Raw genomic sequence first — 26,115 nt, 5'->3', positions numbered from 1 at the left:
TTCTGCAAGGTTCATGCTGAAGAGGACTAAAGCAGACCTGGTCAGCAGCAACTCGTCTGCACGGCTTCTAGAAGATGTCGTAGTTGACAAAGATAACTGTGCTCACCTAATCCAGAGCTCCAGAGTAAGACTTTCATTTCCCTATCATCTCATATCATTATCAGATTACCACAGAACATCAACGACGCCTTTAAGAAGACCAAATATCTTGTGTTGTTCATTCTAAACGATTAAATAATGCCCATAGATAACGCTGGAAAAGACTAAATGTATTTGGACTCTTTTCTGCCTCGTAGTGCACTTAAACAAAACAAATTGCTGTGCAGTGCTTCTGTCTGTGCATTGTGCAGCTCTTCAGCTCTTTGCTGGTAGATGTAATTAACATCCACAATAAAAATGTAGAATGCAAACAACAATGACCCCAACTGCCCTCTCCGTCTCAGTATTACCACTCCGTGAGGGTTCTTCCAGGTCAGGAGCCGTTCAATGTGTGGGCAGGCTGGGTGACCTCTGACTTTCATCAACACGACATGACTTTTGACACTGACGATGTCCTCACTGTGACCGTCACCCTCGGAGATGACAGTGGCAAAGTCCAGGAAAGGTTAGTATACACCATGACTGTTAAATTGTCAGTATGTGTGACTCAAGCAATAATTTAAATACTAAGAGAGAGATGACGGTGTCATAATTATCCTTTTCACACCATAATCACAGACTATGTTATAAAACTCTATTTACTATATCACTGAAGAACTAATTATTACTGAACTTGCTTTTAACTTTTCATGACAAATCATCAGCAAACTGCCAATTAAACTTATCTCTATGCGTTTGCACAGTGTGAGGCGGTGTAACTGTTACATGGTGTGTGCTGGAGAGGCAACGGGCCTGTCTCAGAGTCGGAGAAGTACAGGGTTGGAAATAGGCTGTTTACTGGACACAGCCACTGGGCTGCTCACCTTTACCTCCAGTGGAGTGGAGATGGCCACCTTCTACCAAGTATGTCACGCAGGAATCTATTTGATTTGTTCATAGTGATCAGTATAAATGTAATGCATATTAATCTAAATTAAATACACATTAAACCTCCTTTGAGCTTTTTCTGTTACACTTGGGAAAATACCTTTTTCTAATTAAAGTAATTATAGAGAGTAATGTTTAACTCGTTATTAAACTGAGGTAGTTTTATTTCACTGTTAATCAGGTGGAAGCCAGTACAAAGCTGTTTCCTGCTGTTTTTGTCAAACCCACCACGAGCAACATGTTTCAGTTTGAACTGGGACACACCAAGGTAAAGGATCTTTCCATTTTTAATCCTGTCAAAGATATAAAAAGACGTTTTTTGTTTACTGTTAGTATGATATAAACAAGCAACCTACGTAAGAAATTGGCAGGAATTGTGGTCGACAGATTGGAAGTGAGCGAACAGTTTATTGTTGTGGAGTTTGTGCTCTGTGAAGTTCCCTTTTCAGACTTTTATTCAATCAGTGTTTTTTAACCTGTTGTCCTTTCTTTATAAATGTTTAGTGGTCTCTGTCTTTGTCTGCCTCTCGATCCAGAATGTGATGCCACTGTCAGCAGGTTTCCTTCGCAGCCAAAGAAGGAACGCCACTCCTCAGTGTCCTCCAAGGTTTCAGGTCCAGCATCTCAACCCAGTTTCGTGGACCAGAGTACCAGACCATGCATTAAAGGTGATGGTGGATCGGCCAGATGAGCGCCACGGCTGGAGAGTCCAGTGCCATGAGCCCGTGCAAATCATGACCCTTCAGATCCCTGATGAAAACAGGTTAAAGCTGGAATATATACATGTGTTTTTGGAATTGGGCATGTGTTGTTTATAATGTTCGATGTGCATCTTGTTCCTGTGATCTGCACCAGGCAGCAGATGCTTATTTACTGTATAACATCATCAAAAATACAACAGACTGTAGCATGCCAAGTTATCATCTAGAGCTTTAACTTGATGTTGAGCAAGCAACAGCTTTGAAATTGTCTTTACAATACATACATCTAGGTCTGTTGACATTTTGGAGCTGTCGGAACTTGATGACCTCTTGACCTTTCACCACCACACGCTCCTCCTCTACTGCTCTTTATGCACCCTTGGAAACACCCGAGTTTGCCACGCCCTCTGCAGTCACGTGGACCAAGCCCAGGTCCTTCATGCCATTCAGAATCCCCACCTCCCTGGCCCTCTCCGCTCTGCATTTTATCAGCTGCTTATTCAGGTCATTGCTTGTTTGAGTTCTTTATGTAACATTCATCGACAATCGGATAAGTAAACTTTGGTATTTGGAGAGTAAAAAAAATGAGTGTTCTTGTTCTTCAGGTTCACCTCAGCAGCCACACTACAGCATGTCACATGATGAACCACGAATACATTGTGCCTATGACTGACCAGACCAGAGAAATCACCCTTTATCCCGACCCTGCTTACGGTGTTAATGGGGGGAATGGTCAACCTCCAGAGGGCCTTTCCAGCACTAGTCTCAGCACGTCCCTTAAACCACGGATGCATTTCTCATCTCCTTGTTTTGTCAGGAGTGCTGGGATGGAAGGAGATGATGCAGGTGAAATAGCCTGCACAGACAGCCCAGAAATTCCTCTGGACATATTGAAGGACCTGACTGTGGATATGCTGACTGCTGGAGTATGGGCTATGGGTCAGGGCGTGAGGCATCCTGTAGGAGGCAGCTTTGAGCTTCTGCTAGTTCCTCTGATTAGACTGTTCCACACTCTACTGGTTGTGGGGGTATTTGTGGATGAGGACCTGGGGAAAGTTCTGAGACTGATAGAGCCGGGAGTCTTCTCCATAGATGCCGAAACCCTCGATAAGGAAGAGAAAGAAGAAGAAGCTAGTGATGATGAAAAACAATGGAAAAGGGGCAACAAAAAGGAAGATGACACCCCTCAACAAGGACTTCTTCAAATGAAGCTTCCAGAAGCTGTCAAGCTTGAGGTGAACAACAGATTTCTTGGACGTTTGTCTTTCTTCTCCATCCTTTTTATGTAATTCTGGATTAGCTTAGTAGCTTTAGATGCTATGTTATTATATTCATATAAGCTGCATTTTTCTTCTCCAGCTCTGCCATCTGCTGTCCTACCTGTGTGATTGCCAGGTGCGCCACAGGGTAGAAGCTGTGGTTGCCTTCTCTGACAACTTTGTGGGTCAGCTGCAGGAGAAACCAACGCTTTCGCTACAACCAGGTCATGCAAGCCCTCAACATGTCTGCTGCTCTCACTGCCCGCAAGACCAAGGAGTTCCGCTCACCTCCACAGGAGCAGGTTGAATTTGCTGAATTGAAATTATGAATGTTATCCAAGAAAATTTGGGAATGACGTGCTTTGTTGGGGTTTCTGCTATGTTCCAGGAGCTGTGACTCTGAAAGAAACATTAAACGTAAAGGAATGGAGATCGTCTAAACTGTTTGTTTAATCTGTGACCGGCCTTTAGATCAACATGCTGCTGAGCTTCAGAGAGCATGAGCAGCAAGAGAACTGTCCGTGTCCAGTGGACATCCAACAGCTCCTTCAGGACTTCCATTACCTCCTCAACACACACTGTGGTTGGAACACCATTTATCTTTTACTGATAAGTTATTAATCTTGAGCCCAGGACACTATAAAAGGTTTTGAGAAGGCACTTACCATGATTGCCACTGAGGAAATGTCATCTTATTGTGCAGGCATTGAATTGGACAGTGACGCGGAGGATGAAGATGATGCGGAGATGTCTCTAAAAGATCGACTTCTCAGTCTGGTGGGAAGAGTCATTGGACTGAAGAAGACACCGATAGAAGTGGAGGGGAGCAGAGCGCAGAGTGCCAGTAAGAGCATCTAGCGTATGATGTGAATGCCCTTTCTTTAAGATGAGATAGAAATGAGAATTCATAAGAATAAAAAACAATATATTATAAAATATAAAATGTATAACGAGTGATACTGACACCAGTGCCTGAGAGAACGTCAATAAAAGAAAGATAAAATAAGTAATATTTCACATGATAGTGAAAATTATTGTTCTTTATCTCACTTTTTACATGTTGGCCTATTAATTTAGCTGCACATGGAATCGTGCTAATTGTTTTGATTCAGGATCAATACCATACAGAAACGTTTAATAAGAGAGGAGACGGGTGAAAGTGGATCTGTGAATATCAAGTATTAAGCTCCCATCAAAGATTGTATGTTGTCTTTGGCCAGTAAAATCCTTTGTTTTGGACAAATACCTACAGACGTAACGTTGTTTTCTTCCCCTAAATGTAATAACACGACACTTTAGTCTTCACTCTTCTACGTTTTACCTAATTGAACTTCTTCAGAGTCCCTCAAAACGCTGATCTCTGAGACGATGGTGCATTGGGCTCAGGAGACTGAGATGGAGGACCCTGAACTGGTTAGGGCTGTCTTCTCATTGCTGCACCGCCAGTATCAGGGCCTTGGGGGCCAAATGGCAGGACACCTCTGCAGAGCCTATACGATCAGCCAGGCATCGGTAGAAGACACCATGGCTCTCTTGTCCTCCCTCAGCCAAATCCGCTCCCTCCTCAGTGTCCGCATGGGCAAAGAAGAGGAGAGGCTGATGATCAGAAGATTAGGGTAGGGCGACATTTGGGTTTGCTTCATTTGACATTATTTGTTGATTAAATATTTGTATTGATTAATTGCTAATAATAAAAAATAATATTTGTCTTTGGTATGCACTGTTTTTTTGTACAGAGACATCATGAATAATAAAGTTTTCTACCAGCACCCTAACCTTATGAGGGCATTGGGGATACATGAGACCGTGATGGAGGTGATGGTCAATGTTCTTGGAGAAGGTGAATCAAAGGTGAGAATATGAGGTCATAATATGGAGAAATAGTGTGTAACAAAGAAGCAGGTCTTTTCATTTGTAGGTTTCTTAGTATAGGTTTTCTAAGTATTGCAGGCATACATATACATAGGTGAATGTAATCTAGGCCCTAGATTACATTCACCTATGTATATGTATGCCTGCAATACAGGGTATATTATCCAAGCTTGTAAAAGCCAGAGTTCAAATACTGTGTTATTGCTGAATCCTTATTAGAGCAATTCTCCCTGCAGTACATTCGGCTGCACCATCTACATCCTCACGCACCTTCTTTTCTTTATATCCATGCATTGATTTTCTTTTGTTAGGAGATTACCTTTCCAAAGATGGTGGCCAGCTGCTGTCGATTCCTGTGCTATTTTTGCCGCATCAGCCGTCACAATCAGGGAGCTCTGTTTTACCATCTCAGCTACCTGCTGGAAAACAGCAGTGTTGGACTTGGTAAATCTTATTCTCTCTCTCTCTTATCTTAAACTCCTATAGAATGTAATGTTATGCACCACCGCTTCATTACACTATGAAAGTTTCACTAAAGAAGTTACTGAGTGAAGATATTTTTGACAGATATTTGTGTTATTGTGACTCTTTTACTCTTTGTTGGGACATTATTTTGCACTTTAAGAAAATAACCTTGTGAAGGTGTTTTAAGATCCTGTCCCTGATAAAAGGCCCCAACAGCCTCCTCACTTTATGTATAGTTTATGAGTTGGTGTTCAGATGGTTTTATGACTTTGTCCCTTAGCTTCACCGTCCATGCGTGGAGCCACTCCTCTGGATGTGGCAGCAGCCTCTGTTATGGATAATAACGAACTGGCCTTAGCGCTCAGGGAACCTGACCTGGAGAAGGTGAGTTCATGGTCTGTGCCTTGGTCTACAGTACTGCTGTTAATAGTCTCCTTTATGTCATATATATACAAAGATAAGTGCTCTGGTCTGTAATGAACATGAAGTGCAGTGTCACTCTCATGTCACTCATCTGTGTTATTCATGTTCCGGTGGTTAGGTGTCACTGTCTGTACCACATTAATTGTACAGTAGCTGCAATGACCCAGCATCTGTAAAACTAATCTACTATCCAGGTGGTTCAGTACCTGGCTGGCTGTGGTCTCCAGAGCTGCCCGATGCTAGTGGCTAAAGGCTATCCTGATATCGGATGGAACCCTGTGGAGGGAGAGCGGTACCTGGATTTCCTACGTTTTGCTGTCTTCTGCCACGGTACCACATAGTTCTCCCTTTCAAAAGACACCCTGAGTTTAAATGATTATGTAGTGTGTTAGTATGCATCAGTATGTTGTTCTGATGGTTACAGTCATTTTCTATCATATAGAATATCTAATTCTAACTTTATTGTCCCCTTACATGCAGTAAATCGGGTTGGGTTGATTATTTTGTGATTCCTTTTCTTAAGCCTAATTTCTTTCACCAACTGTATTATTTATATTTTTATATATCCGAATATACTTTTAACTTCTTACCTATTCTGTGCATTCATCACTTCTCATATGTTTGTATTTGGCTCTTGCCTATTCTAGCACTGAAACGCAGTATTACAGGCACAAGAGGCTGCAGCATGTCAAGCTCCCAATTAAGTAAACTATTTGCAACAGAGGTTTTTCTACTATTGATTTTTCTTACTCTGAATCGTTGCCCCAAAGGCATCAGTTCAAATTGTCCTTGAGGTCGTTGACAGTTCAACTAAATGGCCCTGGATATCCATACCAAGTGCTTGCCAGAGGTTTCAGCTGTACCTCTTTAGTCTATAAGCTGTGCATATATTGACCGGGGTATCATTATTCTATCGATCGTGTGTCTTCAGTTTATTGATTTCCTTTCCTATGAAATCATTGAGATCTCTGAGAGAAATAGGTTCTCAAATAAACAAACGCTACGCACAATCCACAATGTCATCCAGTGGTGGTTAGTTTTTGTGTTCTCTGTGTTTCTTGCCCTCAGGTGAGAGTGTCGAGGAGAATGCTTACCTGGTGTTGAGGTTGCTGATTCGTCGGCCTGAGTGTTTTGGCCCGGCGCTGCGTGGTGATGGGGGAAACGGCCTCTTAGCAGCCATGGAGGAAGCCATCAGGATCTCAGAGGACCCTTCTATGGATGGACCTTGCACCACCTTCCAGTCCAACAGAACACTGTCAGTATTACATGTTGAGTACTGCACAGTGTACTGTTCTTTGTTCTGCACTGTGCTCTTATGCCTTAACATAATAAGTTTCAAGAATAATTTTCTCTCAGGCTTTTTGGGGCATTTCTTGGCCGGAACACAGCTTCTGTGTTCAGCCAACCTTCCCTTGGTAAATAGAGGTTAACTAAGCTAAATACAACAATGTAACGGTTTAATGACACTGATTATTTTTTAAATACGTTAGTCAATATTTATGCGGCAGAGGACCGCTGCTCTCTCTTCTATTGTAACAGTCAGAATTCTAAATAAATATTAAGGTTGAAATTGGGAGGAAAGATCTTATCTTGCTAATGGACTGCTTTATTTAGGGATAATCAATCATTTCATTCTTTAAAAACATTTTGATTAATGATTTATTTTAGTTTGTGACAAGCCTTTGACAGTTATGATTGTTTCCTGTAACAGAGAAGTTGTCCAGGACAATGATGATGACCTCATTCACATGGGCCACGCCATCATGACCTTCTACTCTGCCCTCATCGACTTGCTGGGGCGCTGCGCTCCAGAGATGCATGTGAGCGTCCTTCCACATAAGATATCTGCAGATGTCTCAAACAATAAAGCCAGATGGAAAAAGTCAAATAAAGAGTCAGAATATAACAAACAAACAAAAAGTAATCTGGTTTTATAGCTGCTTGTAAGCATAAGCGCCTGAATAAAATTACCTTTTGAAAGCATGCTTTTGGTACAAACGAGGACATTTCTTTGTGTTGCAGCTTTCAAACACAAAGGCTGTTCAAAAAGATGACAAAAAAGCAAATCAAATGTTTAAAAGTAAATGACATTTTCCCTCGTGATGCACTGAATATTTCAGTTATTAAAACGATCTAGTTTGTCGGTTTTATTTTGCTGCAGAAATGGTTTTATCTTTTCCTTTTAGAAGTATTAAAAGGTCTTAAATGTGTGCTAATGTGCCTGATGTATATAACAAAATGTCTTTTATTTCTAATTTCATGATTACGTATTATGGGAATCCCTTGTAAGCTGTAAATGACTGACCAATCACATGTTTTGTCATTGTTGTGTAGTTGATTCAAGGAGGCAAAGGAGAAGCTATCCGCATTCGAGCCATTCTGAGGTCGCTTATCCCCATTCAGGATCTTGAGGGAGTCATTAGCATCGCCTTTCAATTTCCCTCGGTGTCTAAAGGTCAAATGAGCTTATTAATGAGCTTAATTCAACTTGCATGCACTGAAACCTGGCTGCTATGATTGCCTATTACATTATGATTTTATTCAAAATAAATAAAATGTTTTACTCATTAAACATTTAAGTGCCACTCTGGCATTTTAGTTTTTTGTGTCCCTTTGACTTCCCTGTTGTGTCTGGACCAGAGATCCGCACACACATAGTATACTGTAGATACATGTACAATACACATCATATAAGTATGAGCTTTTGATCAGAACATCTGATCTTTACTTTACTTTTGTTTATCCAGATGGTCTGGTGGTTGATCCTGACCTCTCTACAGTCTTCTGCCCGGACCACAAGGCAGCTATGGTTCTGTTCCTGGACCGGGTTTATGGCATTGAGAACCAGAATTTTCTTCTCCACCTACTACAAGTTGGCTTTCTGCCTGACCTTCAGGCTGCTGCCTCTCTTGACACTGTGAGCTGATAACATTGTATTTTGTTGCCCTGTTCACCTGATCGATGGATCCAGTTGTGTTACATTGTAGAAGTGACCCCTGATTTATTAATCCAAGCTGCACCCTGTCACCTATAAATAATGTCCACTTCTCTCCCACTGTCCCTAACATTGACTACGACATCATAACATTACTGCGATTGTTGGCTAACCAGACTTGAGTAATCAGCTACACTGACTTGCACGAGGCAGGGTTGTCATGTGCAATTCACTTGGATGTCTTCGAATGAATTAGTGTTTTATTTTCAATCAAACTTTAATATGATGCCTCCCTCCTGATAAAAGTGGATTTTCAGCTTTTACTCTTAACATATTTCTATGTTGAATCTGAGGAAACCGATCTGCACTCCTGCCTCTTCCTCACTCATTTGGTCTGTTTCGTTCCACTTAGTTAATTGGACTCGGTAAATGTAACCTCTCTGTTTCACTGCAGGCTGACTTCGGATCCACTGATATGGCCCTGGCCCTCAACAGATACTTGTGCACAACTGTCCTTCCCCTGCTCACCAAATGTTCAGCTCTCTTTTGTCCGTTAGAGGACCATGCCTTGCTGGTGGATTCTCTCATCCAGGCGATCTACGGCCTCTCCAAGGCTCTTAGCTTGACCAAGGCTCAGAGAGACACCATTGAAGAGTGTTTGTTGGCTGTGTGCAGGTAGAGCTTTTATTTGGTATGATGAAGCAACCTACAGAGTCAGGGTTCTGTCTCCACTTGGTTATTATTGCAAAAGAGTTGTTGCTGTTATTGTCTGCACATAGGACATGGATATTACAGCAAGTCGCTAATAGATATATATAAATATAGTTATTTATTGAAGCTGCCATTTCTAATTCATGAGCTATTACACCTTTAGCTTCCTGTATCCCTTCACCTGGCTGTTTCACTAAACCACATGTTGAGAAGAGAAATCAGAGACGGCAACAGATTATTGCTAATTGATGCAGACACATTAGTGCACTCTTATTCCCACTCATTATATTTAATGAATCACTTTAAAGCTTGTTTTTGCCCAATTTAGATGTCATTTACCAGAGTCAATCAAAACGTTAATTTAATTGCCACTTGCCCATGGCATCTTCTCAATTATATGTGACATTTTGTGTGTGATGTGTATCTGCTCATGCGACTAATACTGCCCTCATCTGTGTCCTCAGTCAACTCCAACCATGTATGATGCAGCCTCTTCTTCGACGTCTTGTCTTCGATGTTCCCCATCTCACAGACCACAGCAACATGCCACTTAAGGTGGATAAACAACTTGTTTCCTACAGTATACTGCTGCATAATACTGTAGTTAAAATGATACATTTGATTGACTTTCCTCTACCAGCTCTTGACCAGTCACTACGAGCAGAGGTGGAAGTACTACTCGCTAGGTGGAGGGCAGGATGAGCAGGGTTTGGCCTCTGAAGAGGAGCTCCACCTGTCTGGAAAGTTGTTCTGGGACGTGTTTAAGGCCTTGGCAAAGAAGGTAAACCATATTGAATACCTGTTGTCAACCTCAAAATCACAATTATTTACAATTACAGTCATATTTGTGTGGAACACCAAAACAGCTGCAGAAAATGAATAAATGTTACATTTTTCGACAGTGTTATCCTGCCCTTGATTTATCGCTTCTTCTTCTTCCATCCTGCTCAAATTGTATTTCAGAAGAGACGGCAGAATCCGTTTTTTCTCCTTCAGTGAACTTCTAAAAGAACCTGAGTGGATGACGATAAAACACCCTTGAGATTAAGACTATATTTTTCATATCCTGTTATTAAAAACCTCCGTCCCTGAACAGAGTTGTTGGAAATATGAGACGTAAGCAATGACTGAATCTTTCCTCAGTTGACATCTACGGACGTATTTCTGAAATCATTACTTACCTGATGGATTGAGAGCATGAAAACATCAAAGATCCAAGTTCATAAAGATCATTCCAGTCTCACTTGTGACTCACATCAAACAGTCGGCAGTGCACAAAAGATTCTCTGCAGAGAAATATTACAGAGTGTATATGTAGTGCAGTTTAGGCGCACAGTATTTGGCACCTTTCCATTTTTATTCTACTGTGCTTATTAGATTCACAGCTAGATGTCAGTTGGATAAAATGAGATTTCTATTGATTTTTCAGCCAAAGTATTTCTGCAAAGGGGGTAGGACTATGTATCCAAAATAGAAATCCAACGTTTTAAATAAATTGGAATTAAATAAACTGGTTTCCTCAGCTGTATATTGTTCTCTTTGTAAAATTCAGACGCATGCTCAAAGTAAAAACAAAGCAAAAGCAAGGACTCACATTGTCAGTGTTGCAAAAGCACCCAAAAACCGAGTTGCAGCGCCAGTTCTGCGATTTGATGCGAGCTCTGCAATATGCCACATTTGGTTCAAATAACCTAGTTTTATGTGCATGTAAACATATGATGGCAACAACCATGACATTTTAACACACAGGGCTAACCAATGAATGAGTATATTGGTGATATATTGCTCCCTCTTAGGGCATCACTGTATTCTTGTAAAATGTGGAGAATGCTGAAAAACTAAACATTTTTAAATTTACTTTCCAGATATTGAAAGAGGAGGACAGATTGTTTGCAATTAATAATTACAAACTTTTTTCTCCCTATATTTTATCTCCATTTTATTTCCCAGCTTCCCTCTAAACCCTGTCTTATCATGTCCCATGCTGTCTCTTTCTCCTCTTGACATCCTCCCACACTATGTTTCCAACACCTTCTCCAACTCTCCAGCCGTATGAGCCTCAGCTATTTAAGCTGTGTGTCCAGTGCCTGGCTGCAGTGGCCACGGCCCTGCCTCCTGATCACATGGACTGTGAGTCCCAAGCGGAGACAAAAGCCTCTATGGACACAGAAGGACACTTTGACCCGCAGCCTGTAGACACCTCCAAGTAAGATGCTGACCATGGATAAAGAATAGCACTAACCAACATTTTTTATCAAAATTGCGACATTTTCAAATTTCAGGAGACCCAATATTTGTCGAAGGTGAAATGTTTGTCAAAGTTTTAAATGAAATATTGTCGTGCTGCAGAGATGTTCTGGACTACGCATCATATTCTACAGAATTAGGAAAACAACTTTGTTTGGCACAGATCCCCCGGAAAAAATCACACCATAATCATTTTGAAACAAGAATAATTCTGTAAACATGATCATTCCCTCTAATATTGCAAATCATATCACCAATGCAATATCAGTAAAAGTATCGCAATTAGAGGAAGTATATTCAAAGAGATTGGAAATTTACATCAGCAATAATTTTCTTTGCATTAATAATGCATAGTTGTATCCCAATGTGTTGCTGTGCGATAGCTACATGATGCTTTATTTCTTCCCCTGCTCTAGCGTGTCGGTGCCCGAGAGACTGGAGTTTGTAGCGAACAAGTATGCGGAGCATACTCATGAGAAGTGGTCACTGGACAAGGTAATATCACAATTGTTCCTTAAATCTGGCCTGTTAAAGTAGAATAGATGTATGATATCCTGGTCCGGACTGAACCACTTAAGAATATATTTACATGATGATTTGTCTCTGTTGTGATATATTGATGTTTTCACATTTTCTACTGTGTGAATTTCACTGGATCTTTGCATTGTCTCTGTCAGTTTGCCAACGGCTGGGTTTATGGGGAGCAGCAATGTGAGAACGCCAAGGTCCACCCTCTCCTCAAGCCTTACAGGGCTCTGGCTGAGAAGGTAGAGTGAGAAGTCTAAAAAGAAAAGAAAAAAGAACGCTCTGAGAAATCCAAGAGGCACTTTAATACCAAATGTAGTGCATGTAATATAAAAGATTAACATGCCTTGGTTCTCGGGTCTTTGGGGTATGGAGTGAACAACAGACTGAAATTTAAAATACAGTAGGTTGAGCATGTTTTGCTCTTCTGCGGTTCTTTGATGACTCACTGAGTTCAGTTTTTATTGAGGGCTTATCTATATTTCTGAATTTTCCAGGAGAAGGAGGCGTACCGCTGGGCCATTAAAGAAACATTAAAGAGTATGCTGGCCTTTGGATGGACCATAGAGAGAACCAAAGAAGGAGACTCATTCGGACCGCGTACCTGTACACGCAGAGTAGCTCAGTCTGGACAGGTATATGTGCTCCAAAGGCCACATTCACTTAGCATCTGGGCACCAGATGTGTCTGTTCTGGTCAAATGTATGTCATTCACAACTAAACTTCCCCCCACTGGACTCCCGACTGAAAGATTTGTTTTGTTGTCTCTCAAAGCTGTCTTTTGAAGGAGCATCAACCTTCAGCCCCAAACCTATGGACATGAGCAGCATCACCTTAGCATGGGACCAGTGTGTAAGTAATGACACCTTATAAAACATTTATGTCGGTACTTTAATCCTGGCACAGGTAAACGCTGCGCTGTTACCAATGTTGTTGTGTACAAGGCAAATACAGAATTCAACATGTGTACAAATAAAAAAACATATTTGTTTCTCAACATGTAAAGAAAATTGATAATAAAACTAAAGTGGCGGGACAGGAGCTGCTATGTTTGGTCCTAATTTAGACCTGCTCTGCATCTGCAACTTGTTTTTACGGATTTTGTGATCAAAGAAATAGTAAATAGATGTAACTTTTCTTTCTATTTCTTTACAGGCCATGGCTTTACAGTTGGCTGAAAACTACCACAATGCCTGGGCTAAGAGGAAGAAGTTAGAACTTGAGAGTAAAGGTACTATACGATGGTGTCGACCACTATTCTATGATATTTCTGTTAACACAAATGTTATGGATTTGAATCATTTCCTGTTCCCAGGAGGGGGCGCTCATTCAATGCTCGTACCCTATGATACTCTTACTGCCAAGGAGAAGACCAAATTCAGAGAAAGAGCCCAGGATGTCCTGAAGTTCCTTCAGCTCAACGGCTACACTGTGTGGCGGTGAGTACAGAGTGAGCTTCTGAATGCACTGTGATACAGTATGTATGAGGTGGATAGTAAATGAGGCGTTCCATCTTCATTTCACAGTGGCGTGCAGGCAATTCGGGAAATAAAATGCATTGTGAAGATTATTCATTATTGTTACCGCTCACTGTCTTTTCAAGTACCAGTGTTTCATTATCCCTGTTTTGATTTGACTTCCTCTACAGGGATCGGAAGACAGTGGAGATGGACTTTCCAGCCGTAGCCAACTGCTTTGGCTTCACTCTCCTTCAGCGCCTGCTGGCTCACAGCGACGATGCCCAAGAGCACGTGTTGGAGCTGGGTAAGATGATTAGTGTTGCTGAATGTAAAGGGTTGAAAACCCTAATTAAAATAACTTTCACATTCTACATCCCAAAGTTATGAGCACCTTACGTAAAGTTTCGAACATATCGCTTGGCTTGGCGGCTGGGGCTCGAATCTTCACATTTTCTCAATAATGAGCAACAGTCTACATTCAGGAAGTCTGCCTCAGGGGAGTTTTGATTTAAACCATCTCACAAAAGCTCACAGCATGCCTGGGTATGTGAACGTGAAGAAACACTTGTATTATTTATATTTTTCTATTTTGTCCATAGTATCAAGGTATTTTAAGTCTTTGATTTAGTATTTCATTGTGTTTCTCTCTCTCCAGAGGTGATGCAAGCCAGAGGACAGATGTCTAAAGGAGAGAAAGCTCCACAGCAGCAACCATTTCTTTTGTTCTCCAAGGTTTGCCTCGGATCAATTCCATGTCTGAATACGGTCAAAATCCATGGAATCTCACCCATTGATTTAGCCCCCTTCAAATGCCATCTTCTCTCCTCTCCATAGACTTTTTTCTTATTTCATTTGCGTCATCTCATTAGTTTTGTTAGACGGTTGCCATGGGAAACCCCTCTTAAGTCAAACCCTTTGTGGCTGTGTAATTTATTTAGCCATTTTGGAAATCCATGTAGGGCGTGTCGATTGCCATCAGGAAATTGATTAAAGCTTCCCACTCAGTCCTGCCTCTAAGGAGGCAACGAATGAAAAGGGTTTATTTTTCATTGATGGGACCCACTGAGTTAGATGCAGTCGGCCGTTACCGTGAACAGTCATGCCTCAGATCACTACACCCCACACCTCCCACTCAACCACACACTGACACAACCACGCACCTCACTGTCTTTCTGTCCATCTGTCTGTCTGTGAATTGCCGGTGCTTCATAAGAAGATTGCTTCACTGCTCATAGTCATGATTACGAGACATTTGAATTGCCTGAATTAAGGGAAATGTTTAACTAAGAAGTGATAAACAAAACTTCCAGATTTATATATTTGATGTAACAGTGCAGCCATAAAAACAAACCTTTGAATTAGATATTTCTCTCAGCGAGTGTGATGTAGCACTGGGACAAGCAGGCACAGCATGTATGTGATGTTGTCGAATAGCGTGAAATGTTTAAAAAAAAAAGAAAACCTTGAAGCTAGTCAGAAGAAATATAAGAGAACTGTGGGAAATACATGTTGATTCATGAGGCGACCGTTGACTATTACTGCATTCAACAGGTTATCCTTCCTCTTTTGGAACAATACGTGAAGAGCCATGGCTCGTATTTCCTGTCCACTTGTCACTGCTCAAGTGGTAATACAAGCCATGCGTCAAAAAAAGAAAAGGAGATGATTGCAAGGTATGCGTCACCCGTACAAATCAATCAATATGCTGTTTACACTAGCAGTATTTTAAAATGTTCTTCATGCTCTTGCCTTTCATATTGTGTTCCTCAGACATGCTTTGCATAATAGTTGAACAATCGTATTTAATTGAACGTCTTTTTAACAGAAGTAGCTTCATTCTTCTGATTTCGTGCCCTGTAATTACTTTTCCACTCTTCTCTCCTCATTACTGCACTTGTGTTTTCTCCTTACATCCAGCCTCTTTTGTAAGCTTGCAGCTCTAGTAAGACACAGGATCTCACTCTTTGGTAAGGATGGTGTGGAACAGATATAAATCACTTGTTCTCTTGTTAGAAGATTCCTTAGTTTGCGCTTTAAGATGTACCTGTGGGATTAATTTAACTCCTTGTGTGTTTATGCATGTTCTTTTAGTAGTGCAAATCTTTGTTTCTGTTCTGTTCTGACATTTTGGATTTCGTGTGTGTATGTGTCTGTCTTGTAAGGAAACGAAGCCTCTTCAGTTGCAAGCTGCCTCCATGTGTTGGCTCATGCTCTGGATGCCAGGTAGCTAGATGGCACTATCGTCACACTCTGCCTGAATCGATCTCCTCGCTCTGCCTGCGGTCACATCAGTGTCACCACCATGTCTGAGGATGAGATGACTGGTGTAATTGAGCCACTGATACACTGATGCTATCTAATTGGGGTTGATATCACTTTTACTCCCTGAGGACAATGCCTCTGATGCATGACGCTAAAAGTAGAAACTAGGCTCTGCAGAGATTGATGTCACTTAGACTTGTCTGGTGGATGGATTAGCAACTGATTTAATCCACTTCACTGTTTTATTATAGTTTGTCCAAAGAGACACTTCATGAGACCCTTTTTTAACAGATTTACTATCTACACTTTTCATTTAACATTGTTCTATTTTTGTAGAATTGTTTAATTGAATTACACATGCATGAATTTGTGCTAAAAATAAATAACTGCCATTTTCTCACCCTTTGACTTTAGGGCATTGGTGAAGTCGGCTCCAGAGCCTATCCAAGCATCTCTGCATTCATTCTTTGAGGCAGCTGCAGCTGATCTGGAGATGACGGTGGAAAACCTTTCTGTGACCTTGGTCTGTTTGCCTCAGAGCAGGAGTCAACAGGCTAGAGGAGTGGCCAAGGTTCTCAGCTTCACAACCTCCGTTCTCCTTCCCACCCTCACTTCCCTCTTCCAGCATCTTGGCAACCAAAACTTTGGGGTGGACCTCCTGCGTAAGTGCGACTTTGATGTAGGCCATCGTTGAGAAATAATGTCTCAAATTATTGTGATGCATTTTTCCATCCTAAAATGCACAATTACACATTTGAACATACCGTCACTATAGCACATTTACAACCTCCACCAGATGCGTCTTCAGTAGTCTCATTTGTTTCTTTGCGTATGCCATGGAGCTCGGTGAACAGCTGGTTTCCACAACCCTGAAATCACTCGGGAACACACTCCCCTCAACGTCCTACCTTCCACATCTTTGAAACCAGCTCTCATTAAATGTCTCAGGCACAGCCACAGAGCATCAGGAGCATGCTGTCAACCTCACTAATGCCCTGACCTTCCAGGAATCATTTATTACCTGAATCAGCAGCCATCCAGCTACTCGTCTATCTCTCTGTGATTACATGCTATCAGCTTTCCTACTCAGTGTCCTTGGCTGTTGTCTTTCCAGTGGGGAGTATCCAGGTGTACTGTTACAGGATCATCAACAGCCTCTACTGTCTTGGCACCAGTAGCAGCATCTACATGGAGGGGTACTACCTATATTGCTATGTGATTGACAATAACGTTTTCTTGTAATTATGTTTTCTCTCCATTTATTGTCAATACTTTTACTTCCTTTCACATTTTGGTTAAATAAAATGGTCTCATAGAAATCACAGAAATGATGAAATACACACATTGTTCATCCTCATTGTTTATGTATTATTGTTGGTATGTATTAAGGCTATTGATTAAGGTCAAGGTAAGATACAGGAACAGTTTCAGACCGGAGATAGAAAAGAAAGTAGCTGGCAAGTGAACTTACCACGTAGACTTTTATAAGATTTGGACATTATTCAGCCCCATGCCTACGTCCTAACACAGCCCTCCCTTACAGGCAGAGGCCAGCAGCAGGTGCTTGTCTGGCAGCCCTGACTGGGACTTTTCCTGTATGCTTCCTGGAGCCATCCCTGAACCCAAACAACCCTAACTCCATCTACAACACCATGAGTGCTTCTGAGAGAGAAGGTAAACAAACTAGTGTTACATTTATTAACGAAAACCTTCACTAAATATTCCATTTCTCTTGCTGTTAGAATTGGGGCTTCCAGATCAGGTGGAGGATGTGTGTCCCCACCTGCCCTCTCTGGAACAGGCTCTGGGGGAAGTGGAGGAGCTGGCAGGTGCTGGTGCTGGAGCTCGCCAGGCCCACTACATCCATGTCACGGAGGTCACTTTGCCTATGCTGTGCAGCTACATGTCCCGTTGGTGCTCCTGGGACCCTGAGGGACAGCCGGACTGCCCGATCTGCACTGATGTCATTCCTCAACATGCAAGTGACCTTCTCGGCCACATCCTCCGCATTATCCACAACCATCTGGGAGCTAGCCAGGGGGACTGGATGAAACAGCTGGCAGGTATTGTGGTCATCCTATAATCCTGTGATTGTTGTTGATCTTTATTCCACTTTCATAGTTTTCCACTATTAAAAGTTTTCATACCTTCCAGTTTTTTCTCAGCCAATTATACGCCAAGCCCGCACTGAGCTGTTAAAGAGCCACTTCCTGCCACTGATGGAGAAGTTGAGGAAGAGGGCCGAATGTGTGCTGCTAGAGGAGGAGCAGATGAAAGCAGAATGGTGCGATACCTCCGAAGCAGAGTTGCAGATACAGGAGAAGTTCACTGTACTGGTGCGAGACCTCTACGCCTTTTATCCCCTCCTCATCCCATTTGTGGATTCTAATCGGTAAGGCACGCTGCCAAGGAGCTAAGATGTGGGGACGCAAGCTTATTTTCCGAGGCCAAAAGCTCCAGGAGTAATTAGATGTTTTTATGAACCTTATTTTACTTGTTATATTTGCATTATTCACACCAGTAATTATCATCTGGCCTCTGGAGGGTTTCAGAAACCTTTTGAACTACACATTCTTCATTGTTGTCTTTAATTATAAACAATGAAAGTTAAAAATACAACTTTTTTCATAGATACACAGGTAGTAAGATGGATGTCATTGAGTGGTTATTTAAGTGATTGTTTCAGGTAAATGTTAAGCTTTACTGTAATAAATTCTGCGATGATACTGTGATGTGTTTGGATTTTTCTTGTCTCAGAGCCAGCTGGCTGAAAGAGTCCAATCCTGACGCTGAGCAGCTGTTCAGCATGGTGGCAGAGGTCTTTATATTCTGGGCCAAATCACATGTGAGGATGACACACAGTGTTTTTTATTTATTCCTCTCATGTCAATGCTTTCCAAGTGAATATTATACTCCATAAACGAAGTCATTTTTCATTCCCCTGGTTCGCTAAAACAGAATTTCAAATGGGAGGAACAGAACTTTGTGGTCCAAAATGAAATCAACAACTTGGCTTTCTTGGTCAACAAAGACAAAATGTCCAAGGTCAGCCATATTTATCGTTTGTATGGTAATCTCAAAATAATGTGAGACTGTCCGTTAAGTCTCAGTTAATTTAACTTTTTAATACTCAGTTCGACCATGAGCAGAGGAAGATGAAGAGGAAGGGGGATCGTTATTCCACACACACCTCTCTGATTGTGGCTTCCATGAAGAGACTGCTCCCTGTGGGACTCAGGGTTTGTTTTCCAAGTGACCACAGCGTCATCACGTTGGCCAAGAGCGGCTTCACTCAGGTCAGTTGGAAATGTGCCAGGATTATTATAGCCCTCATGATGACACAACCTTTGATGTACTGCACATCAGAGTGTAACGAGTGTATTCATATAATAATCTGCAGCGTTGTATGATCATATACTGTGTATTTAATGTTGGCCATTGTTTGCGTTTCACAGAAGAACACCGAAGATGAGATTCGAGAGCACGTTTTAAATTGCCTTATTCACTTTCAGCGTCAGGTAAACATTTTTATTTTTGTGTTCTAAACCTTTTTTTTATTTATTTATTTGGGTTTTGTACACAAACTTTAGACAAGAGTCTTACCATACTAAATAAAAGACAATCTTAAAAGATAGATTTGTTGACTGATATGGTCAGTTTAAATCAGTCTGTCCTTAGTTGGGGCAGAAATGACCTTCAACTGACAATAAAAAGCTTATACTTTATATCGGTTGTATGAATTCCTGTTTTGGATTATTCTTAGACTTTAAATAAAGTTAAAAAAAAAAACTACATTCTGCAAACAATCTGCATATTCATTGCCATGCCTGAATACATGTAACTTTTAATTTGTGGAAGGCAGCAAGTGTGTGGTGAATGAAATTGAAGAATGCTCTCGTAGCATGCAACATCAGTTTTAATAATCTTAGTTACTCATTGTTCACCGGAGACATCAATATGACATACTCACAATACTGTTAAGAATATGCATGCAGTCTCTGGTTATTTATGAGTGATACATATCTTTATTCATAAGTCAGTGATGAAAAAAAACTGCTTTGTCATTAGCATAAACACACTTTTAACCAACACTTTTGATCATGTTTTTGCACAGCCCATGATCTATCTGTTGTTGGTTGTATGAAAGTTAGTCAGCTTTGTTGTTGTGGATCATATGAGAACTCAAGCAAGAAAATCAATCAGGCAATAGGGGGAGTGAGATTCCTTAATAATGTTTATTAGCCTTTCCATTTCAAACCAAGCTCTTCAGATACTTTCTCTAACAAGGCAAAATGCATGAAAGAATGACTGAATTCTCTTTTTCTCATTGCTATAGTACTTTTGTCCTGCACCTGGACTTCTCCAGCAGTCTATTCATCTTCTCTTTACAGGTGTCAAACTGTTTGAGGCCAGAGACCCTTTATGCAGAACACCCAAGCCACCTAGAAGCCATTACTGACGTTCAAAGGACTGTAGACAGGATTCTGGACATAGCTCGAGTTCTTTATTACCTGGACCAGGTGAGCTATTAAACCAATATAAAGATAAAGTAGTCATCTTTTACTGGCTAAAGTTTCACTGATGACCTCTCTTTAGTTGGACTTTTATTTTATTTTGCAGAAAACCTGTTGACATGTCACAGTTGGAAAAGCACAGGTGTGAATAATACAATGAATGATGGCTGGATTCAATTTAGCTTCTTCAGTTTCAGGGTCCTGGTGTTGTGCGTGCTGGCTCACTGTCATGGCTTACTATCGAGCCAGCGTTTATGTTAAGTAGTAACACCTGTTCTCTTCCTACAATGACTCGTCAAAGATGCTGCTGTGAAAAAGGCCTGAGACAGAGAGGATGAAACTGAAAGAAGCTTCTTATGATTTATAATGTCAGAAGCTTACATCAAATTACTTTAAATAGGTATTTTAGAGAATAAGAGTGTTTGTAGATTTTTTGTATTTCAATGCGTTTTTGAGATTTAGGTTTAACTGCTTTCCTTATTTTTATAACAATTGTAGTTATTTTACTTGAACTTTTATTTTGAAATATCTGTATGAGGTCTAGAATTTCGATTATCTATATTCATGACATCACTGCGCCATTGATAAAGTTTTTTGGTGTATGTATAGGCTGTATATTTATATAAAAATAGAGTAGTCGTCTTCTTTTTTCTTCTGTAAATAAAGTCTCATCATTGAGCACAACCCGCCTGTGTCATCATCAGACTCTGAGTAGAGGAATGTGTTTGTAAAATAAAGTAAAGACTCTTCTGCTCGTAGTTCTAGTCGTGTTGCTGAATTGTTTTTTCTCTGCCAACATTATTATTAGTTTAGGGTTCATTAGAGGTTCATGTGCGTTACCTTGTTGCATTTTCTACGTGAGGTCTTTGTTGATCTTTGGTTGTGGGTTCAGGTGGAGCACCCGCAGAGAAGTAAAAAACCTTCGTGGCACAAGGTGTTATCGAAACAGAGGAAACGAGCCGTGGTGGCCTGTCTAAGGATGGCCCCCCTCTACAACCTACCCAGGTATGAAAGCATCAGCATATGAAAACCCTGTGGCTGTGTTTGGTTCGTATATATTATATTGTATATGGGAAAAGTATTCTGATGTTTGTCTTGTGAATTATAGTTTATAGTTCTATATTAGGCATCATAGGCTGTGATGGTCTAATCAGAGCTGTTTTATAGTTTAATTGTGTCTTTCTAAGCTGCTTGTTTTTCAATCTGTTGGCATTTGTGTATGCAAATGTACCTCTCTTGTTGTCTCTTCACCCTTTTCCTCTTCCTCCCCAGGCACAGAGCCGTCAACCTCTTCCTTCAGGGCTACAATAAATCCTGGATATCAGCTGAAGACCACAGCTTTGAGGAGAAGCTCGTGGAGGATTTGGCTGTGAGTGGAAAAGCAAAACATATTGACATCAGTAGGTTAAAATGATTCTGTAACATAGTTAAGAGTTCAAACAGGCCTATATTTAAAACTATGATCAGGTGAGAAACACAATTCCCACGTTTCCTATCCAATGTGGTTATCGTGACTTTGACTTTGTTCATTATACAGCTATACAGATTACTGTATACTAGATTACCCCAGATCAAAGCACCCAGCCAGCTTTTAAATGTCAATTGTACTCGTTCATGTCTCAAGTTCAAGCTCAAGTGAACTTATGACCTGCAGCGCATCCTGCATACAGATCCCATCTACTTTGCTGCAACAAAGTCACACCAAACTGTACAATATTACTGCAGCATGCATGCAATTAACATGCTTTACCATTTTGTACTACTAGGAAATTACAAAAGACAACACTATATTCTCAAACCCTGGTTAGAATTAGTACATACTGTAGTGTATGCTGCGTTCTGTGCACACTCCCTGACACAAAACTCCCATAAATATTATAAGTGTACACGTTGACAGGTGTGATGTGACATTGTGCATGCATTTGTTTTGTTATGTTAATAACGCTTTAAACATTTAAAAGTTTAAAACATCAAGGCATGTTATGAATGTTTGTCTCTACTGCACGGTTTGTGTTTGCAAGCGAGTGAAGGAACCTGCTGTGTGTAAACGTAAATCAGCCACAGAGGCTGTGGATGGCCAGTGTGTGACATTATTGAAGAGCCCACACTAGTGGATTTACTCTCTCTGGACTGCAGAGGGGGGGTGTGATGGAGCTGTGTGGAGGTGACCGAGAGGAAGAAAGAGATGTGGGAGAAGCTGCCAAACCAATCGATCCCCTCCTACAACTCATTACACTCTTCAGTCGAAGCGCCCTGACGGAAACAAGGTGTGTGTGTGTGTGTGTGTGTGTGTGTTGATTCTTAAAGATCACATGCAGTAAAACACTTCCAAGAATGTCAATATTATATTTGTCAGAAGCGTTATTTTTTATTTCTGTTCAACATCTGGGGTCATTGCTTTGTAAAAACCTGAAGTCTGCAATAAGATTTAAATTCTTTGTAGGTTCACCCTGCAGACATGTTTGTCATGTTGTGCTATTTTTAGACATGATTTGGTCGCCCATTCCCACTGGAATATCGCTGTGATACTCTCCTATTCCTACAGAGACTCGCTGAGAGTGTAATATTATAATATAAACGTTTGCCTCCACGTCACTGTAAAGACAAGAGAGTGGGAGGACACTCTCACTTGTGCAGCCACTGCAGAGATGTGATCAAATCAGCCAGGTTACAGGTGTGCTGTCTGGGCAATACAAATGTACGATACCACTGGGTAGACTTGTGGTCACACTCAAGGCATTTCTAGTTTCAAGTCCATACCTTAACATAGACTGATATTATCTTATTTGTCTTCATTGTTCACAGTAAACCTGGAAATGACGGTCTCTATAAGTCCTACGCTGCTATTATGGCCAAGGTAATAACACATTAGAATAAATGTTTAAATAATTACCAAATAAAATGTTTTTTGCTCTCTCCTTTTCATGTCTTTGTGCATGTCTCATGCAATATATAACAAAAATAAGTGATTTAGTAAGCTTTGTACATGTTTTTATATTGATGTTCTACTCTCCACCGCCCTGCTTTGTGTGTTTGATCTTCCAGAGCTGCCACAAAGAGGACGATGATGAAGAGGAACAGGAGGTGGAAAGCTTTGAAGTGAGAGAATCTTTTAAAGTAGATTTAAAGTTACTTACTTTATTTAATCACATTGACATTTAAGTTATATTCAATGAGAAAGAAATGATTTGACTATTTTATAAGATGTATATACAGTTTATACTCAAAGAAGCTACAGTAGTGAACGAACCTGTCTGTGTCTCAGGAGAAGGAGATGGAGAAGCAGAAGTTGCTCTACCAGCAGGCCAGGCTGCATCGCCGTGGAGCTTCTGAGATGGTCCTGCAAACCATCAGTGCCAGCAAAGGTATGAAATGTTACTAATTCTAATAAAGAAAGTAGTTTCTTTAGATGAGCCACTTTATATTTGCTGAAGTCCTGAACTGGAGTTCTTAAAACGGGACTCTGTAGCCGTGTGTTATTCCTCTAAATCCGTACTGTTCATCCTCTGATTGTGATGCATTCTGTATCCAAATAGGGGCCATGGGCTCCATGATTGCCCCCACACTGAAGCTGGGTATTGCTGTTCTCAACGGAGGGAATGCCGCTGTTCAACAGGTACAACGCCGCGTCGCACTTATTTTCCTCGGGCAGGAACTGTTGAGTTTAATATCATGAAACAAAAGTGTTGTTATAACTAACACGGATCAAATCTAGAAGAGGTAAGATTAGATTAAGCGACACTAAGAAATAAGATTATTGCAGCAGATAGATTGGATTGCTAGATGTATTTAATTATGAAATATAGGCTCAATAAATCTGTATATAAAACAAATATATTTATGAGAAACTAATCAATAAGTAGAAAATAAAGCTGATTTATGTAGGTTACTGTCATCTGCATAACTGACGTGATGATGGAGGTTTTCATGGTGACCCGAGGTAACCCCCTACAGAGCCCATCACTTACATAGAGGACCTTATTTATTCATTCAACTTGTGCAGTTTCCCCTCTTCAGAACGTATCCCTTTCATATTCTTATGAACATGATGCCTTGACACAGAGACACTGCAGCAAAGCTTGCCGTAATAAAAAAATAATTTTAAGTGAATCATATCTGCTTCAGATGAGATCCTCCTCCATTTGTTTTAGACCTTGTCTTTGATGCTTTTGTCTGATAGAAAATGCTGGATTATCTGAGAGAGAAGCAAGATGTTGGCTTCTTTCAGAGCATGGCTGGACTCGTGCGGTCATGTAGGTGAGTGTTAGTAGGAAAACTGTCAAATTTCACAAAAGCTTTCAGACTTCCTGTACTGATTGACAAGGATTAGAGTGTAAAAGCTCTTTTTTAAATCCTTTTGTGTGTGTGTGTGTGTGTGTGTGTGGTTTTCTGCTATCCAGTGTTCTGGATCTAAATGCATTTGAGAGGCAGAACAAAGCAGAAGGATTAGGCATGGCCATGGACGAGAGCTCAGGTACTTTATTCTTATGGAAATCTTTTAAAAAGAAATCAGTTTCTGTGAGGCCATGTCAGAGCAGAAGACCCAGCTGAGAGATCCCTGGACTTGAACGTACTCTACATTCACATTGCAAAATCTTATTTCTTTCCCTTTTAAATTCTTTGTACCGGTACATTCATTCTGTTGTACCTTTCCTACAGTGTTCCTCCATTCCTTACCCTTCATACTTGTATTTCTCCACCTATCTTTTTCCCAGGAGAGAAGGTAATGCCTGACAAAGATAAAACCTGGGACTTATTCCGTTTTCTACAGCTGCTCTGCGAAGGACACAACTCAGGTTATTTGCCCGATGCTGAAAACAATTTACATCCTGTCATAAAGTTCATATAGAATATATTGTTCCCTCCGAATAAAGGACCACATACTGTATCACATAAGAAAGATGAGAAAACAGGTTTTTTTCACCTCAATGTCACTTCAAAGTTATGGTAATAGGAGTTTAGGACTGAATCATAATTGCTGTGCAACACATTAGCTTTGCTCTAGTTGACATTCATTGTCTAATTACATTGTCTACACTCTGTGAATTTCATTGCAATGCTCCTTTCACGTTCTATTCAGCTCTTGCTTTCTTTAAATGTGTTAGGTTTCCAGAATTACTTGAGAACTCAAACCGGCAACAACACGACCGTCAACATCATAATAACCACTGTGGACTATTTACTGAGAGTACAGGTAAGACTGCAATGATGCTGGACGAACAAACCTAACCTAACCAGTAAATGGTTTGATGATCACTGCAAACCTTTATCCGGCTGCTGAGTGAACACAGGTTCATCCGTCATCAGATTGAAGATGCTCTAATCGTAAATGTACAAGTGCCGTGATAATGCCCCAACTCTAAATCGAGGGACGCTGACGACATTAGCAGCTACAGACAAGTTACTCCTTTTCAATTCCTGTTTAAATTGCTGGAGAAGATTGTCTCAGAACAACTGCTACATTACTTGGAGACGAGCCTCTACCCATTGGTTTCAGATATAACCATTCCACACAGTGAACCAGTAGCTGTAACATGTAGACTATTAGAACACAATAAACAGTCACTTAAAAAAAGGAAATGGAGAAGCCGCAGTGTATTCCGCACCGTGAATCACAACTTCCTCATTTCAAACACTCTCCATGTACTCTTTAAGTGGTTAATGTCATGGTTGGTGTGTTGTGATTAATAACACTAAGTCTCAGGCTGGCCAGTC

General features: G+C 40.8%; 1 protein-coding gene across 1 annotated transcript in view; it reads left to right on the top strand.

The window, feature by feature from the left end:
• Positions 1–26,115, top strand: part of LOC115020291 (ryanodine receptor 2-like) — a 55,348-nt gene that overhangs the window by 16,272 nt on the left and 12,961 nt on the right. Inside the window, 56 exon segments of the mRNA XM_029450243.1 lie at positions 10–124; positions 444–604; positions 843–1,002; positions 1,208–1,294; positions 1,563–1,789; positions 2,018–2,231; positions 2,333–2,962; positions 3,087–3,185; positions 3,187–3,288; positions 3,458–3,569; positions 3,690–3,824; positions 4,326–4,602; positions 4,723–4,837; positions 5,170–5,302; positions 5,604–5,707; positions 5,941–6,076; positions 6,815–7,001; positions 7,458–7,566; positions 8,081–8,201; positions 8,494–8,663; positions 9,136–9,356; positions 9,857–9,947; positions 10,033–10,173; positions 11,441–11,598; positions 12,056–12,134; positions 12,317–12,406; positions 12,662–12,799; positions 12,939–13,016; positions 13,320–13,395; positions 13,480–13,603; positions 13,813–13,928; positions 14,280–14,356; positions 15,176–15,297; positions 15,542–15,591; positions 15,787–15,847; positions 16,301–16,548; positions 17,001–17,082; positions 17,430–17,560; positions 17,629–17,949; positions 18,041–18,278; positions 18,644–18,731; positions 18,845–18,931; positions 19,021–19,182; positions 19,342–19,404; positions 20,278–20,406; positions 21,293–21,405; positions 21,673–21,781; positions 22,576–22,667; positions 23,206–23,257; positions 23,446–23,499; positions 23,666–23,765; positions 23,937–24,016; positions 24,581–24,657; positions 24,801–24,874; positions 25,116–25,196; positions 25,506–25,594. Coding sequence (XP_029306103.1) covers positions 10–124; positions 444–604; positions 843–1,002; positions 1,208–1,294; positions 1,563–1,789; positions 2,018–2,231; positions 2,333–2,962; positions 3,087–3,185; positions 3,187–3,288; positions 3,458–3,569; positions 3,690–3,824; positions 4,326–4,602; positions 4,723–4,837; positions 5,170–5,302; positions 5,604–5,707; positions 5,941–6,076; positions 6,815–7,001; positions 7,458–7,566; positions 8,081–8,201; positions 8,494–8,663; positions 9,136–9,356; positions 9,857–9,947; positions 10,033–10,173; positions 11,441–11,598; positions 12,056–12,134; positions 12,317–12,406; positions 12,662–12,799; positions 12,939–13,016; positions 13,320–13,395; positions 13,480–13,603; positions 13,813–13,928; positions 14,280–14,356; positions 15,176–15,297; positions 15,542–15,591; positions 15,787–15,847; positions 16,301–16,548; positions 17,001–17,082; positions 17,430–17,560; positions 17,629–17,949; positions 18,041–18,278; positions 18,644–18,731; positions 18,845–18,931; positions 19,021–19,182; positions 19,342–19,404; positions 20,278–20,406; positions 21,293–21,405; positions 21,673–21,781; positions 22,576–22,667; positions 23,206–23,257; positions 23,446–23,499; positions 23,666–23,765; positions 23,937–24,016; positions 24,581–24,657; positions 24,801–24,874; positions 25,116–25,196; positions 25,506–25,594 — 7,486 coding nt within the window.

This window comes from Cottoperca gobio, chromosome 15 (assembly GCF_900634415.1).
Source record: "Cottoperca gobio chromosome 15, fCotGob3.1, whole genome shotgun sequence".
Classification (NCBI taxonomy): Eukaryota; Metazoa; Chordata; class Actinopteri; order Perciformes; family Bovichtidae; genus Cottoperca; species Cottoperca gobio.
This window is presented reverse-complemented; position numbering and strand designations above follow the sequence as displayed.